We start from the raw sequence: 17,375 nt of genomic DNA on the forward strand, positions 1-17,375 counted from the left end.
GTGCTTTCAAGATGGTACCTTGAGTACCACATCCTTTGAAGTGGGAAGAATGCTGTTTCCATGTTGTAGAAAATCGAGTCAGGTTCTCACTATGTAGCCCAGGCTGGCCTTGAATTCACAGCACTCTTACTTCACCCTCCAGGATGCTGGCTTTATAGGAGTGAACCTCAAGACCTAGCTCTAGAAACAGTTAAAAATTATTATATTTTGCCTGCATGTATGTCTGTGCACCAGGTACCTGCTTGGTGCCTATGGAGGCCACAAGAGGACATTGGATCCCCTGGAACTGGAGTTACAGAGGGTTCTGAAGCACCATGCTGGGAATCAAACCCAAGTCCTTCAGACCTCTTAATCACTGAGCCATCAATCCAGCCCCTGGAAATTATTTTTATAGCAGCATGAATTAGTGTATAGTGTTGGAGCTCTTGGCAAAAAAAAAAAAAGCCACCCCTCCCCAAAAAAACCCTCCTATTAGGCTCCACTTTCCAACACCTTTGCTTTGAAAATTAAATTACCAACACAAAGTAGTTTAGAGAAGACAAAAACATTCAAGCTGTAGTCTTCCCCACACCCAGATTCAGTCACCTGTCACAATTTTGTCACATTTGCTTTATGAGTCTCCATGAATAATGGACATACTGTCTTTTTAAAATCAGTTTGAAGCAATTTGCAGACATGCCTTTCTACCTCAAAATACTTGGTTCATATTTCCTAAGAATAAAGTCATTCCCTTGCACTATTATAGTCAGAAATTTCACTTTGAACCAGGAGTGGCGCATGCCTTTAGTCTCAGCACTTGGGAGGCAGAGACAGGTGGATCTCTGTGAGTTCCAGCAGCATGGTCTACAGAGAACTACATAGTGAGACCCTGTCTCAAAAAAAAAAAAAAATGAAAAGAAAAGAAAAAGTATTTTACTGTCTGGGTATGTGGCTCAGTGGGATAATGCATGCTGCTTGCCTCTTGCCTTGGATATTCATGGCCTAGCATTCAGTTCCTGCTGCAGAGCAGAGGGTCCAGGGGAAGGGAGATCTTAGTGTTTCCTGCAGGGTCGTCTCAGCATCTCTGAATGCTACCATGCTGAGACTAGGAACTTAAAACATGAAACTCTGAGAGAATACACTTGAAATATGCCCAGCCAGAACAGTATACAATGGAATGATTTTGCAGTGCTCCTCAAATTGTTCTTTTGTGATTAGAGTCAGCCTGTGTATTTTGGGTAGAAATCCTATAGCAGGCAATCCTTAGTAATGTGATCTATTTAAAGACGTCCTAGAAGTTCCTGATAGAGACAGACCATGGCTTACTATTCCCTTCCCAAATGGCTTTACGACATTTCCATGTTTTGTCATTATCAGCCATGCTGTACTGGACACTTCTAGGTACCTCTTTATGCATATACCCCGGTGCTCCACAAGGGGCTTTTCAAGACCCCTGTATACTGCCCATTGTGTCTTTCTTGACAGTGTCTGACAATGCACTCCTGTGCTGAAGGAGCCACAGGCTACTTTTGTTACTTCATAAACCACTCAGTCTCTAATCTGGGGTTGAAGCTATGACCCAGCACTTAATCCTCTTGACCTCTTTCACTCCAAATGCTCAGGAGCCAGACAGCGATGACGAGTGGCAACGGTTCCTGGAGACTACCGAGCCTGTGCCAGTGCATCTGAAGGCCCCTCTCACTCTTCTGTGTAATCCTGACTTCTGCCAGCGCATCCAGAGTCAGCTTCGTGGGACTGCCGAGCAGGTAACAATCCGAAGGGGCTGTGGAAGGATTGGGACAGTCTTCGGAGATGATGTCACCACCATAAGGAGACAGAGAGGCTGTCCTGTTCCATTTCTTTCAAGGAAAAGCTCAGAAGAACACAGAGCAGGCCTCAGATTTCTCTTTCTAAAGGGAAAAAAAATACCCGTCTAGAACAGGAACCAGTGAGCTTCTTCATAGCAAACACTGTGGGCAGCATGGGCCAAGAGGCAAAAATTGAGGCTCTTTTGTACTTACAAAGTGAGAGCAAACATAGTTCCACAAAATTTTTGTTGAAAAAGTGAAACTATAATTACACAAGTATACAGTAGGTATCTAATGAGATGATTGAGTTTTATTTGATTTTGGTTTTGGTTTTTTAGGGGCAACATTTTAATTAGCATTAAAAGTTAGGCTCCTTCCTCCTAAAGCCCTTCTTTGCATCTCCAGAACAGTGCTCTTCCCTCCTAGGAACTTAACAAATATTGGTTTATGTTTATTTCCCTCATTTAATACACATTTTATGTGTCAGTGTATGCCCACACATGTGTGCCTGTGGGTGTGGAGGCCAGAGGTCAATGTTAGGTGTCAGCCTCTATCTCTCTTCATCTTTTATTTGTTTTGAGTCAGGATCTCTCACTGAAGCTAGGGCTCACTGGTTCCAGTAGACTGGCTTGTTACCAAGCCCTGGGAATCCCCCTGTAGCTCTCTCTCCCCTGATTGATTGGCATATTGCTTTTTACATGGGTGTTGGGGATGTGAACTCAGGTCCTCATGTTTGTACAGTAAGAACTTTCTCTCCTGTCTCTTCCTTTTTTTTTTTTTTTTTTTTTTTGAGACAGGGTTTCTCTGTATTACTTTGGAGCCTATCCTGGAACTCACTTTGAAGACCAGGCTGGCTTTGAACTCACAGAGATCCACTTGCCTCTGCCTCCCGAGTACTGGTATTAAAGGTGTGCGCCACCAATGCCCAGCTTAAGTTTTTTTCTTAATAATTATTTATTTTCCAATGAGGGTCTCACTATGTAGCTCTGGCTGTCCTAAAACTCACTATGTAGACCAGGCTGACTTTGAACTCACAGAGATCTGCTTGCCTCTGCCTCCCTAGTGCTGGGATTTAAGTTATGCACTTCCATGACTGGCTTGTCTTTGAAGTTTATTCATGGCATAGCACATAGCAGTATTTCATTCTTATTTATCTAGCTAGTTATTTTGCGATGCTGAGATGAACTCAGGGGCTTTTATATGTGCGGCAAGCACTCTTCCACTGAGCTTTACCCCAAGCCTCTTTAATTTCTTTAAAAAGTGTTTATGACATTTACTTGTGAATAGATAGGGGTACTTGTTCGTTGGCACAGGTATGGATGTCAAATGGCACTTTTTTGGAGTTGGATCTCTCCTCCTATCCTGTGGGTGCCAGGGATTGAACTCAAGTTGCCAGGCTTGGAAGCAAACACCTTTACTCACTGAACCATCTCACTGGTCTCAACCTTTTCACTTTATACTGCTAAGTACAAATAACATTTTATTCTTTAATTCACCACCTGATGGCCATTGATTTGTTTCCACATTTTTTCTTGTTGAGGCTGGGTCTCACTATGTAGCCCTGGCTTGAAGATTTTCTAAATGTTCCATAAAAACTTACATAGGTCTCTGACCCATTTTGAGTTAATGTTTGATCATGAAGTAAGTTCATCTCTTTGTGTGTTTTTGAAAAAAAATTCTTCTTTTCCCACTGAATTATATTGGCACCTTGCTCTTATTTCCTGGATCTAACAATTGTCGTCCTACTGTTGGAGCATTTCTTTTCTTTCCTTTTTTCCTTCCTTCTTTCATCCTCCCTCCCTCCCTCCCTCTCCCTCCTCCCCTCCCTCCCTCCATTTCTTTTTCTTTTCTTTCTTTTTTTTTTTTGTTTTTTTGTTTTTTTTTGTTTGTTTGTTTTTTGAGATAGGGTTTCTCTATGTAACAGCCCTGGCTGTCCTAGGCTCATTTTGTAGACCAGGCTGGCTTCAGATCACAAAGATCCACCTGCCTCTGCCTCTTGAGTGCTGGGATTAAATACATGCACCACCACTGCCCGGCTATTGGAGCATTTCTAATGTGGGAAAGCAGACTGAAATCTCTTTTTCTAACCTGAGAAGCTAGGCAGATGGTTTCTTTTCTCCAACCACCCACCACACTTTTTGAGACCGGGTCTCTCTACAAGGCTAGCCCTGAATTCACAAATGATTCCTCTGCCTCTGCTCCTGCCCTACCTCTACCCCTGCCTTGATTAAAGGTGTACATCTCCACACCTGGTTCAGGTTGTTTCTTGAGCCCAGGAGATTGAAACCAGCCTGGGCAACATAATGGGACCTCTGTTTGTTTAAAATAAATTAACCAGTTATTATGAATGAATTTGGGGCACACGCTATGGTGCATGAGTAGACAGATGGCAGAGGCAGCTTTGTGGGGTCAGTTCTCTATTCTACCTTTAAGTGGGTTCTGCTAGAACTCAGATCATCAGGCTTATGCAGCAAGCACTTTACCTGCCGAGCCATCTCACCAGCCCAGCCTCTGCCTCTCAGAAAACAGGAAGTCTTTGGCTGCTGACTCCCTGGATCAGAATTCACGAAGACCTAGATTGATGTTTGATGGGGCCCTGATCTATATAGATGCATCAGTTCCCTGTCTTTAAAACAAATAGTTTTCTTTACTACACACTGGGCAATGGGATAATAAATGTCAAAATTGAGAATGCTGAACTATAAGACACTTGATGTCAATGTTATGAGAATGACAAACTGTAAGACATTTGGTGTCAATGTTATTCTTTTGAAGAATAACTATTTAAAAGTATGGTACTATCCTTTGAATGCAGGTTGCATACAGATATGTGTTGGGCTAAATTTGGCATGTGAAATGTCAGCAGTCCTTGGTCTAGAGCTGAATGATGTCTTGTTTCTCTGGAGTTAAATAACATTGTTTCGTATCTGTTGTTTTTATTTTTCATATCTGTTGTTTTATTTATTGTAGTTGTTGCTGTTATTGTTATCTTTTTTAAAAAAAGATTTATTATGTATACAGTGTTCTGTCTGCATGCATGCCTGCACACCAGAAGAGGGTGCCAGATCTCATTATAAATGGTTGTGAGCCACCATGTGGTTGCTGGGAATTGAACTCATGACCTCTGGAAGAACAGCCAGTGCTCTTAACCTCTGAATCATCTCTCCAGCCTCCATGTTATTGTTATCTTTAAGGTGAAGGGCTACTGAAGTGAGGGAACAATGGTACTGGGTCTGGTGGACAGATCTTGAGGTCCCCTGCCTCTCGGTTACTGGTGTTCCATGTCAGGTGACCTTCCATAGTCATCTTCTCTGGTGCAGTTTCCCTGTGCCTCTGTTCTCCCTCCCTGGCATTTTAGCTCCTCCAGGTAGGGATGCAGACATTTGGTCTATTCTGCTAACTCCTTGGAGCCATTCAGAAGCCATTCTCTTCTTCTTTTACTGTAATTATACCAATTGCTGTCTCTTTCTCTCATGTTCTCCAGATCCTGAAAGGCATCCTAGAGGATGCTTCCCACCTGCTTCCTGCACTCCGTGTCCTGAGCAGTCTCCTGTCCAGCTGCAGTGACTCTGTGCTCTTGTATTCCTTCTGCCAGGAGGCAGGACTACCCAGGCTGCCTCTCAGCCTCCTTAGACACAGCCAGGAGAGCAGCAGTATCCAGAAGGTACACAGCGGCCCAGCAGCCTCTGAAGACAGGAGGTGGTCCTTTTCCTTGCCTACTTCCCTTGGAGTGGCCATCTTTTTGACCTGACTGCCTCTTCTCTTCTATCCTTCTTTTTCTAATTAGCAGACCATCACTTGCAAATTCTGATGCCTTCTGGGGCTAAACAAATAGTGTCAGTCAGTGAAGAAGGCGAGGTAGGGATACAGCTGTCTAAGTAGTAGAGAGTATGTTAGATATCCTCACCCTAAATGGAGCATCTTCTCAGCTCCGGCCCCTTGTCATGTAGAAGTTTGAGCCAATGTGCCTGATCTGGTTTTCTAAGAGAAAGATAAAACCAGAGTTAAAAAAAATGGGTAGTTTCCCAATATTGAGAAGAGTTGCTTCAGAGGGTTAGACTTGTGTTTTATTATCTGGTTTTCAAAGCAGGACACTGAGGTTTGGAGATTAGCCCCTGCAGTCACTGCAGATGGCCATATGATAGCTGGGAGAGCTTAGGATCAAGACTCAGTGTGTCTGGGGCTAAACTTTACTTCTTTGCATTGGGTCCTGACATGGCTGAGCTCAGAGATCAGCCCCCACCCCCAGATGATGAGGGTGTGGTAAGGCAGAGTAAGGCAGCCCTTGGCTGCCAAGTATCAAACTCAGGTAAATATAAGAAACTGAAGAGGATAGTTTTATGGGAAGTAGCCCCTGCTCTACTCCCACATGTTGCTCAAGTCAAATGGCATCTCCAGATGGTCTGCAGCCCATTGGCTGACCCTTATGACTTTCTCCTTCCCTCCCCCTTTCCACCTGGCCAGCTCAGCGGCACTCTGCATACCTTTATTGCTGCTCTTTGTCTTTGGCCTCCATTCCTCATGTGCCCTTTCTCTCCTTTCTTCATAGCAACCTTGGTATAGGGCCTTTTTACGGGACCTGGTGGCTGTGGTACAGGCCTACTTTTCGTGCACCTTCAATCTGGAGAGGAGCCAGACAGGTGACAGGTGGGGGAAGAGACACCTCTGCCCTGCTGGCCAGTGTGGTTAAGTTTCTACTCCATTTCTTCCCCTCCTCAATTGGAGTAGACCAAGTGAGAAGTGGTGATGTGTGACAGAGTTAGAGATATGCTGACTAGCATTCAGAATTTAGTTGATCTCATAAGGACCTTGAGACACTTGCAGCTTTGCCCCAGGACAGTCAGGTTCTAAGAGTCAGCAATCACCCAGCATAAATGGGCCTCAATGGAAGGATCCGAATGTGAAAACAGCTGAGAACGAGCTTGAATGGTGTATGTGAGATCCCCAACTCCCTCTGCCTGCCTCCCCCGCTCTGTCTGTGTGTCTGTCAGCAGAGCTGAAAGGAGGAACAGTCTGGTGTGTTCCTTAGCAAAGATCTCTTACCTTTCCAGAACTGACCCATTTGCCATACTCATATCCAGGCTTTTAGTGGGAGGATGGGAAGATGCCATGAGTTCATTCTTCCCCAGCCTACAGGTGTTTCAGGAGGCTTCCAACCTCTTTTTGGAATTGTTGGGGAAGCTGTTGACCCAATCAGATGACTCCGAGCAGACGTTTAGGAGGGACAGCCTTATGGTAATCATCTCTTGCTTCCAGATTTCTATCTTTCCTGTCTTTTCCTGTGTTTCTTCCAGGGTCTTTCTTATGATTGTGTTACTACAACAAATGCTGAATTCTCACCATGTGCCGTATGCCACATGAGTAACAGAGTCTCCACCGTGAAGGAGACTAAAGATAGTCAAGTAGGATTAGTTGTGGTGGTGAATGCCTTTATTTAGTCCCAGCACTCAGGAGGCAGAGGCAGGCAGATCTCTGTGAGCTTGAGGCTAGCCTGGTCTACACTGTGAGTTCCAGGACAGCCATAGCTACATAGAGAAACCCTGTTTTGAGAAAAAAAAAAAAAAACAGCCAAGAAGGGTAAGTGAGAAGTCCATTAGAACTTTGTACATGGTGCAGAGGCACCACTAAAGAAGATGCCATTAGCTCTGCCTGCAGAGTCCTCAAAGAGACTTGAAGACTGAAGTCAGGTGTGCTTACATTCAAAGAATGCATAGCAGCAGCTGGGCAGTATTAGTGTACACCTATAATCCTAGCACTTGGGAGGCTAGGTGGATCTCTGTGAGTTTGAGGCCAGCCTAGTCTACAGAGCAAGATCCAGGGTAGCCAGGGCTACACAATACAGTGAAACCCTGTCTCAAAAAGCAGATAGATAGATAGATAGATAGATAGATAGATAGATAGATAGATAGATAATGCATAGCAGCTTGCCAATTTGGGTGGGACAGGGAAGGTGGGCCACTCTAGATAGAAAGAGCACCATATCTAAAATGCAGAGGTATTGAGTAGTTTGGCATTCATCAGGGGCCATAAATATAGGCATAATAAATAAACAAACAAATAAATAAGTAGATTTTTAAAAAGCCAGGCATAGTGGAACATACCTTTAATTTCAGCACTGGTTGAATCTCAGGAGACAGAAAAAGAGAGAGAGGGGAGAGAGAGAGAGAGAGAGAGAGAGAGAGAGAGAGAGAGAGAGAGAGAATGAGAATGCATGTGTCAGTAGGAGGAAAAAGAGAAAGGGAAGGATTCACCCTCAAATCCTCCTCTGTCAACCAGGAAGACCGTGGGTGCATTTTCCCTGTAGAGAATTCTTAGGTTAGACTCCTGTCTCCTAGGCTCTTAATGCCTTCCTTGGGTTCCTGAGGTATTCTTGGTTCTAACTAAAGCCCAGTCAGGTTTCTGATGCCCTGCTGTCTCTGCTCTTCTCCCCTTCAGTGCTTTGCTGTCCTTTGTGAAGCTGTGGATGGCAACAGCCAGGCAATCTCCAATGCCTTTTACTCCAGCCTGTTGACCACACAGCGTGCTGTGTTGGATGGGCTCCTTCATGGCCTAACAGTTCCACAGCTTCCTTTTCACACACCGCCAGGTGAGCCAACCTTCTTTCATAGGCCAGCCTATGTCCTTCCTACTTCTATCATCTAGAATGATGCCTGGAACTTGGCAGGTCCTCAGAAAGTGTAAATTGAGCTTGGAAATGTAGCTCATTTGGAGGAGTGCTTGCCTAGCATGAAGCCCTGGGTTTGATGGCACTCTGGAGGCAGAGGCAGCAGGCTCAAGTTCACAGTTATCTTCAACTTCATAGTTTAAGGCTTGACTGGGACATAATGAGATTCTGTCTCAAAAAGCCAAAAAGCAAAGCAAGACTTAACAAAACAAAACAAAACAAAGTCCTAAAAGACCGACTGGGGGAATCTATGAGAAACAACCAGACCTACCAGTATGCTTTCCCTTTCTCCGTAGGAGCCCCACAAGTGAGCCAGCCACTTCGGGAGCAGTGTGAAGATATACCTGGAGCCATTTCTTCTGCCCTGGCAGCCTTGTGTACTGCTCCTGTGGGGCTGCCGAGCTGTTGGGATGCCAAGGAGCAGGTCTGAGACCCAAATTCTTGCTTCTTTCTTCCCTGCAATTTGGGAACTGGGGAGGCTGCTCACAACTGCTGAGAGACAGAAAACTAAGCTTGGACATCTCTTTGCTCAGGATTTCTAGAAACAGACACTCCCACACTGGTCTGAGCCACTTGTTCACTATGGGATGGCTAAAATTCCATGAGTTGGCTACCCAGCTCGGCAGTAACTGCCCAGGTGGTAGGGTAGCCAATTGGAAGCCATTATGTTTTTCTTTTTTCTTTGGGGGGTGGGCTTCAGATTGAGTTTAGTAACATTTTCCTTTCTACCTGCCTACATTAAGACCAGACTCGGGCAGGATTCAGTTCTCCACTGGCCACAGAGACTGGGAATAGAATGGGGCCTGAGATTTCTGGTGAACCTAAGAGGGGCCAGCAAGAGTCAGAGTTGTGGCCAATTGCAGATACGTGAGGGATGGGAGTGGAGTAAGGGAGAGGGGGTGGAGTTGAGTGTGTCTCCATAGGTCTCTTGGCATTTGGCCAATCAGCTGACTGAGGACAGCAGCCAACTGAGGCCGTCCCTTGTCTCTGGTCTGCGGCATCACATCCTGTGCCTCCACCTTCTCAAGGTACTTCCTTCCCACAGCTCCCAACACTTCCGATTTTTTTTTTAACTCCCAGGAAAGGAAGGGAGGGGAAGAGAGAGAGAGAAAAAAAACTTATCCATAGCCAGGCATGCTGATGCTTACCTTTAATCCCAGCACTCAGGAGGCAGAGGGCGGCTGATCTCTGTGAGTTTGAGACCAGCCTGCCAGCCTGATCCACATAGTGAGTTCTGGGTAGCCGGAACTCATAAAGGAGAAACGTTCCTTGGGGAGGCATGGCTGAGAAGAGCAGGGCGGTCCACATGATGGCATCCAGGAAGCGGAGAGAAAGCATATGTGTGGTGTCTGGTTTTCTCTTTTCCCCTTTCATTCCATCCAGGCCCCAGCCTATGGGATGATGCCATGCACATCCAGGACGGGTTTTCCTCACTTTGGAAAGGCCCTCACAGAAACACTCAGAGGTGTGCTTTACTTAGGCTCTTCCTACTCCAGTCATTGACAGTCACAACTGTCACAACCCCCACATGTGGACACCAGCTCTACTGAGAGGCTTGCCTGCTTTTCAGCTGAGCCTTCCACTGTAGGAACCCAGGCTGATCTGTCCACTGACAGATCCTATCACCTTCCCTAGGTTCTCTATTCCTGCTGCTATATTAGTGAGCACCTGTGCCATATTCTGGGGCAAGAGCCCCTGGCCTTGGAGTCACTGCTGATGTTGGTCCAGGGCAAGGTAAGCCAGTGATACCAACATGGCTGGGTGTCTCATGGTGGTCCATGTCACGCAGAAGTTTTTGTGATAGCTCAGGTTTCCTTTGTAGGTAAAAGTAGCAGATTGGGAAGAGTCGACTGAGGTGGCACTCTACCTCCTGTCCCTTCTTGTCTTTCGGCTCCAAGATTTGCCTTCTGGGTGAGTCATAAAGTCAGGCCTCTCCACTGAAGTCTCCTTCCCACAGAGCTGTCCCTGACACATGGGGAATGGCACCCCTTAGCCCTTTCCTAGAAAGGGCTGAGACAGAGAGAGTGGAATTTCCCTGCAAAGAACAGGCCTGGGTCCTCATCACTTTTGGGCCTTGGAGGTAGACAGGCAGCAGCCAGCCAGCAGCAGCAGCAGCGGCGGCGTAGGTGGGGAGTGCAGTACAAGGGAAAGGGAAGGCCACTTATCAGCCCATTGTCACCCTACATTGTGTCTCTCTATTCCAGAATGGAGAAGCTAGGCAGTGAGGTTGCTACTCTTTTTACCCACTCACATGTCGTCTCTCTTGTGGTGAGTTTCCAGCTTTCTCCCTTCTCCTTTCACACCTTTGTCTAACCCTCTTGGGAGCAGGCAGCCATTGTTCTATTTGCAGCTGTTTCTGCAAGCATCTTTGTTGTGTCCTGAACACCAGATTCAAATGATCCTTCTTTTCCTCTATCTTTCTTACAGAATGCAGCGGCCTGTCTCTTAGGACAACTTAGTCAGCAAGGGGTGATCTTTGACCTCCAGCCCCAGGAGTGGATCTCGGCAGCTGCACATGCCTTGTCTGCCCCTGCAGAGGTGAGGTACTGGGGAAGGGCCAGACATGTTTCTTCTGAGTCCAACACCAGGACAGCCCTCGAGGGAAAAGACCAAATCCAGTAAGCCTGAAGGAAACTACAAATTGGGAATGGTGTCAAGAAGCCCTTCTTCCTTTCCGTTTCCACCAGACAGTGGGCTGCTCTAAGCCGGGGCTGCTCAGGGCCTCTCTTCTGATACATAACTTCCAAAGATGGAGGCAGGGAGGGAAAGAAATGAAGCTACCCAGTTATCTGAGGCAAAAGGTTCCCCTTATCCAGTTATCTGAGGTGAGAGGTTCTCTTGTCCAGTTATCTGAGGTGAGAGGTCCCCCCTTTTCCAGTTATCTGAGGTGAGAGGTCCCCCCTTTTCCAGTTTTCTGAGGTGAGAGGTTCCCTGCCTGCTTCAGTACCCTCCAGGAGCTCATGCTCTTGTGGTTGAAGTCCTTCCTGATGCTTTAGCCTCTTCTTTTCTTCTGCAGTGTACACTCTACCTTTCCTGCCTTTTCTCCTTAGTGATCATGGAGAAGTGGCTGATACCCTGTGTTTTCTTCTGGAACCCAGGCCATTATATGGCCCCCTGTTTTTTTTTTTTTCATTTCATTCATTTATTTAGCTCATAAATAAAGTCATGCACAATTATGATACAGAATACAGTATGTTCACAATGGCATGGCTAAATTAAACCAATTAACATGTTATATCACACATATTCATCATTTTTGTTTTGAGAACACTTAAAGTATACTATCTCACAACTTTTAAAATATAGCATATTGTTATCAACCATATTTATCATGCTCTCAGTAGACCTCAAGACTTCAGAGAGTCCATGCCTCTTGTCCAACTGCAGTTTTATATCCTTAAACCAATCGTTTCCCCATTGTTAAAAGACCCACGTTGAAGCCTAATAGATGTGGCCCCCTGTTTTGCTTTCTTTATTTTCCTTTTCAGGCCCTTTGTGACATTCTCTCTCTCTCTCTCTCTCTCTCTCTCTCTCTCTCTCTCTCTCTTTTCAAGGCAGGGTTTCTCTGTATAGTCCTAGCTGTTCTGGAACTCCCTTTGTAGACCAGACTGGCCTCAAACTCATGAGATCTGCCTGCCTCTGCCTCCTGAGTGCTTTGATTAAAGGCGTGTGGCACCATTGCCCCGCCAGAGTGAGCTTTTAAAAGGGAAAATATGGCCATCTATTCAACTGATGTTTTTTGAACATAGAATTGTATGTTAAGTGTTTTGAATTATCCTAAATTCTGAGAATAAAGCAGTGAACTCGGTATTTTACAAAATGTTGCTAATGGGCTGGGCGTTGGTGGCTCACGACTTATTCCCAGCACTCGGGAGGCAGGTAGATCTCTATGAGTTCAAGGCCAGCCTGGTCTACAGAGTGAATACCAGGACAACCTCCAAAGCAATACAGAGAAACCCTGTCTCGGAATATATATATAATATATATATTATATATATATATATAGTATATAATGTGGAACATAAGTCAGGCTGCATAAATCTTTAATGGCTTCCCACTGCTTATAGGAAACAGTTCAGCCTACTAGGCATAACCCTTTTGGGTGTCACATATCAGATATTTACATTACAATTCATAACAGTAGCAAAATTGCAGTTATGCAGTAGCAATGAAATAATTTTATGGTTGGGGGGTCACCACAGCATGAGGAACTGTATTAAAGGGTCGCAGCATCAGGAATGTTGGGAACCACTGCTGTAGACTGTCACAACCTATTTGATGCCAGTGGGCTCTAAAGAGTTGTCATTCATTTCCAGAATTCACTATGAACTTTTATGCCACCAGCTTTTCTGTATGCTGTGCCCTGCACTTCTTAGGATGCCCTGCCTTTCTCCTTCCCTTTTCTGTCTTTACATTTTTGTTTGCTTATTTTGAGTGCTAGAGATTGAACCCAGGTCCTGGTATAACCTTGGCAAAGGTTCTGCTCTTGAGCTACATTCCAGTCCTGCTTTTAAAATATTGAATATGTCTCCTGCCTCTAGGGGGTGCTGTTAAGCACATTAACTGTCTTACCAACTTCTTGCTTAACAAACATCTTCCTAAACTGAAATTGTTTTTGGACCCAAACACTTATCCTACTAGACTGTGTGTTTTAGGAACATGATGAAAGAATAGGAAAGAACCAAAACTCCTAAATCCAAAACTCCCCACCTAGGTGCTGGGAGCCTGCCTGGTGTACCTCATCCCTCTTGAATATCTATGTTCCAGTGCCTCTCTCCAACAGGTCCGGCTGACTCCTCCGTGTAGCTGTGGCTTCTACGATGGCCTCCTCATTCTTCTGCTTCAGCTCCTTACACAGGTACAGGTGTGCTGTGAGATAGGGGAGAAACAGAGAGAGGAACTGGGCGTATTTCAGAGCCACTGGAGGATAGAAGTGAAGAAGCAGCCCATGCTTGCCCATCCTCTTACACTGCTGTTAACCTTACTAGCCTGATCCCCACGCCCACCCTCACCCTCAGCAGGACCCCCTGAAGTGGGCTGTTAAACTGCACTCCCCCAGGGAGATAAACAGCTTCTCTGGGGTTGGACTTGAGGTTTGGGTTTATGGATTTTATTATTGTTGTTTAGATGAAAAATTTCTTCACAAAGATAGGAGAATCAAGAAGTTCCAGGACAGCCTTGGCAACATAGTGAGTTAGAAACTAGCCTGAGGGGGGCTGGAGAGATGGCTCAGTGGTTAAGAGCACTGACTGCTCTTCCAGAGGTCCTGAGTTCAATTCCCAGCAACCATATGGTGGCTCACAACCATCCGTTATGAGATCTGGTGCCCTCTTCTGGTGTGCAGATGTACATGGAAGCAGAATGTTGTATACATAATAAATAAATAAAATCTTGCTGGGCGTTGAAACTAGCCTGAGGTACATAGGTCCTGTCTCAACGAAAGTTTTTTAATAAGCCTGTACACAGCTTGGCCTTGACATGAGCCTATGTGAAGAGGATAATTTCCTGGTTTTCCATAGGTGCATACATCGGCTGAGAGACTGGGCTAAATCACGATAGGAGAGGAGCATAATCTGGGTGTGGTGGCGGAGTGACAATCCTAGGATTTGAGGCTGAGGCGAGAGGAGCTTAACTTCGAGGGTGGCCTGAATACATAATGAGACGCTATTTTCTAAAGAGGAGGAAGGGAAGGGAGGGAGGGAAGGAGAAAAGATAAAGGGGAAACAGGAAAAGAAAGGAAGAAAAATACAGAAATATTAGGTGGGGGGTGGAGGGGCAGGGAGAGAGAGCTGGGATTGACATGTGAAGCAAGCTTGTTTCTAAATTAAATTTTAAAAAAAGGGAAAAAATAAATAGAATTCAACAGTAAAAAGAAAAAATATTAGGAAGACAGAAGGAATGATTTCAGGCTCTGTTGCCCTATATGGTTAGGAACAGAAATGACAAAAGGCATTTGGACCCCTGACTTGTGCATATCCTCCTCTTAAACAGGGGAAACCTGGCCTGATCAGGGATGTGGCTGCTTCCGAGGTGTGGACCATTCTGTGGCACCGCTTTTCCATGGCCCTGAGGCTCCCTGAGGAGGTGACTGTACAGGAAGACGATCTATCACTGTCAAGTCCACCCAGCCTAGAGCCAGACTGGACACTGATTTCACCCCAAGGTGTCTTTCTCTTAGCACAGCTCTGTTGGTAGAGGTTTCTTTTCAAAAGGAGGCAGCTTAGAACTGAGTTAGCCCACAGATACTTGCTTCTACTGTGTGCAAGAGGGTGTCGGAGACTGTACTGGACCTGCTTACCAATGGGGGGCAGAAAGGATGGGATCCTTGGGTGATCAGGGGCATCTGGACATCTTGCTTGCTCACTAGGTCTGCATTCTCTGTTGTTTTCAGGCATGTCAGCCTTGCTGAGCCTGGCCATGGCCATCTTCACCCAGGAGCCCCAGCTGTGCCTGACCCATCTGTCCCAGCATGGAAGTATCCTCATGCTGACCCTGAAGCACTTGCTTTCCCCCAGTTTCTTGCATCACCTGAGCCAAGCGTGAGTCTGAACTAGACCAGGAGACTCAGAGTCAGAGCCAACAAGGAGAGGTGGAGGTGGGGGCAGGAGACAGATAGCTGACAGCTTGAGTTATAAGGCTAGACGTGGGGTAAGGACTAGGCTGGAAAGTTGCTGAGATTGGGAGAGTGGAGCTGGGGGAGGAAGTGTGAAGCGAGGGAGGGAAGCATCATATAAAGGGTAAGCCTGTTTTGCTCGCTTCCTAGGCCTCAGGGGCCCGAGTTTCTCCCTGTGGTGGTACTCTCTGTGTGCCAGTTGCTCTGCTTCCCTTTTGCCCTGGATGTGGATGCTGATCTCCTTGTGGGCATCTTGGCCGACCTCAGGGACTCGGAAGTTGCAGTCTACTTGCTGCAGGTACTTGGAGAAGTTATCCAGGCGTGATGGTGGGAAAGGAAGATGGTCAGTGTTGTATCCTCTGACTCACATCCCAATAGCTCTAGGACTCCCCTAGACCCTCAAAGAGTAGGGCATTTAGCTTGACCAACGTGTTGGAGTGGAGGCAGCCCTCAGACCCAGTTAAGCACTCAGCTGAAGCTGAGCTAAGATCTCCACTGTCCACTGGTCTCTTGTCTGGTTCTCTTGGAATTCAGTAGGGAGGCCAAGCACCGTAGCTCAGCTCCTTGGTCAGGAGTCACTGCCTTGGCACTCTTTGTCAATATGCCTTGGATCTTTGGAGGCAGAAACTGCGCCCTGGCAGAGCCAGGTGTCAGTGCCGAAAGGAACTGCTCTTGGGCTCCATATGGGTTTCTTATGTTGTGCTATGGGGTGAGGCTCTGCTGCCTGAGGCATTTCTCTTGCCCAGTTTTGGGGCTCTCGCTTCCCCATTGCAATGTATCTGTCCCTCTCTTTAACCCCTTTACCTGAACTCTGATTTCTCCCAGGTCTGCTGCCACCACCTTCCACTGTTACAAGCAGAGCTGCCCATTGGTCTCCTTACACGCCTGGCCCTCATGGATTCCACCTCTCTCAAGCAGTTTGTGGACACAGTGGCTACCTCTTCTAGAACCATCATCTCATTCCTCTCTATTGCTCTACTAAGTGATCAGCCCCGCATGATCTCTGACCTTCTGTCCCTGTTGACCCACACGGCCCGCGTGCTGTCCCCTAGCCACTTGTCTTTTATCCAGGAGCTCCTGTCTGGCTCTGACGAATCCTATCGGCCATTGCGAAACCTCTTGGGCCACTCAGAGAACACTGTGCGGGTTCGTACGTACAGGCTTCTGGGACACTTATTACAACACAGCATGGCCCTCCGTGGGGCACTACAGAGTCAGGCTGGACTGCTCAGCCTTTTGCTGCTAGGGCTTGGAGACAAGGACCCTGCCGTGAGACGCAGTGCCAGCTTTGCTGTGGGCAATGCAGCCTACCAGGCTGGTCCCTTGGGACCTGCCCTGGCAGCTGCAGTGCCCAGTATGACCCAGCTGCTTGGAGATCCTCAGGATGGTATCCGGCGCAATGCTGCATCAGCTCTGGGCAATCTGGGACCTGAAGGATTGGGCAAGGAACTATTACAGTGCCAAGTACCCCAGAGGCTCCTAGATATGGCATGTGGAGACCCTCAGCCGGCTGTCAAGGAGGCCGCCCTCATTGCCCTTCGGAGCCTCCGACAAGAGCCCTGTATTCATCAGGTAAAGCCATGATGACCAAAGGCCCCTGCAGTTCACAGCATTTCTCTAATATAATTTGTGAGGACCTAAGACACCTAGAAATGCAAAATATGTCCTTGTCTGGGTATAAGAAATTCAAAGACAGTATGTTGGAGATAGGTTTCCCATTTACCCTCTCCTACCTTAGAGAAGGGAAGGGATCTGGAAAGCTCCCCTGGCTAGGACATGCCTGAGATCCCAAGATCTCAGCTTATCTCTTCCAGACACAAAAAAGGAGGGACATGGGGAAAACCAGAAGATACTGAGGCCAAAAAGATGCCAACTGTATTTGCTGTTAGTACCTTGCTGAACATTTTACACCTTTATTATCTGGTTTAAACTATTATTACCCTCAGTTTGTGGGTGAACAAATGGAAGCATAAATAATTTAGTGACTTGTTAAAGTTACAATGCTACCAGGTGATTCTGGGTGTATAGCCTGTGCTCATCAAATACCATCTTATTTTGCTTCTTCGGCTTAATATTGAGTCTCTAAAGAACCCAGAGGGAATCACACATCAGAGTAGAATAGGTCAGTGTGGTAGCAGTAGAACCACAGGCATCTGACAGAGTGACTGCTGGCACTAAAAGAGTTTTCCACAATCCATATGGGGAAACAAGGAAAGAGACACTTGGTCAGAAATGAGGGACCCACTGGGAAGCAGATGTCAGCTTCTGCTGCTTTCCTTTTTTTTTTTTTTTTTTTTTTTTTTTTTTTTTT

At 46.3% G+C, this 17,375-nt stretch overlaps 1 protein-coding gene across 2 annotated transcripts in view; it reads left to right on the forward strand.

Annotated features, from left to right (window-relative positions):
* The window catches only part of Stk36 (serine/threonine kinase 36), a 31,548-nt gene that overhangs the window by 11,988 nt on the left and 2,185 nt on the right, over window positions 1-17,375 (forward strand). For both annotated transcript variants that reach the window (XM_035441036.1, XM_027397242.2), the window contains exons 11-26: window positions 1,602-1,745; window positions 5,272-5,451; window positions 6,337-6,434; window positions 6,917-7,022; window positions 8,223-8,373; window positions 8,748-8,875; window positions 9,375-9,479; window positions 10,087-10,185; window positions 10,274-10,362; window positions 10,656-10,719; window positions 10,879-10,989; window positions 13,235-13,309; window positions 14,443-14,614; window positions 14,843-14,990; window positions 15,215-15,362; window positions 15,890-16,636. In XM_035441036.1, coding sequence (XP_035296927.1) covers window positions 1,602-1,745; window positions 5,272-5,451; window positions 6,337-6,434; window positions 6,917-7,022; window positions 8,223-8,373; window positions 8,748-8,875; window positions 9,375-9,479; window positions 10,087-10,185; window positions 10,274-10,362; window positions 10,656-10,719; window positions 10,879-10,989; window positions 13,235-13,309; window positions 14,443-14,614; window positions 14,843-14,990; window positions 15,215-15,362; window positions 15,890-16,636 — 2,565 coding nt within the window. The remainder of the gene's footprint in view (window positions 1-1,601; window positions 1,746-5,271; window positions 5,452-6,336; window positions 6,435-6,916; window positions 7,023-8,222; window positions 8,374-8,747; window positions 8,876-9,374; window positions 9,480-10,086; window positions 10,186-10,273; window positions 10,363-10,655; window positions 10,720-10,878; window positions 10,990-13,234; window positions 13,310-14,442; window positions 14,615-14,842; window positions 14,991-15,214; window positions 15,363-15,889; window positions 16,637-17,375) is intronic.

Source organism: Cricetulus griseus, chromosome 2, assembly GCF_003668045.3.
Source record: "Cricetulus griseus strain 17A/GY chromosome 2, alternate assembly CriGri-PICRH-1.0, whole genome shotgun sequence".
Classification (NCBI taxonomy): Eukaryota; Metazoa; Chordata; class Mammalia; order Rodentia; family Cricetidae; genus Cricetulus; species Cricetulus griseus.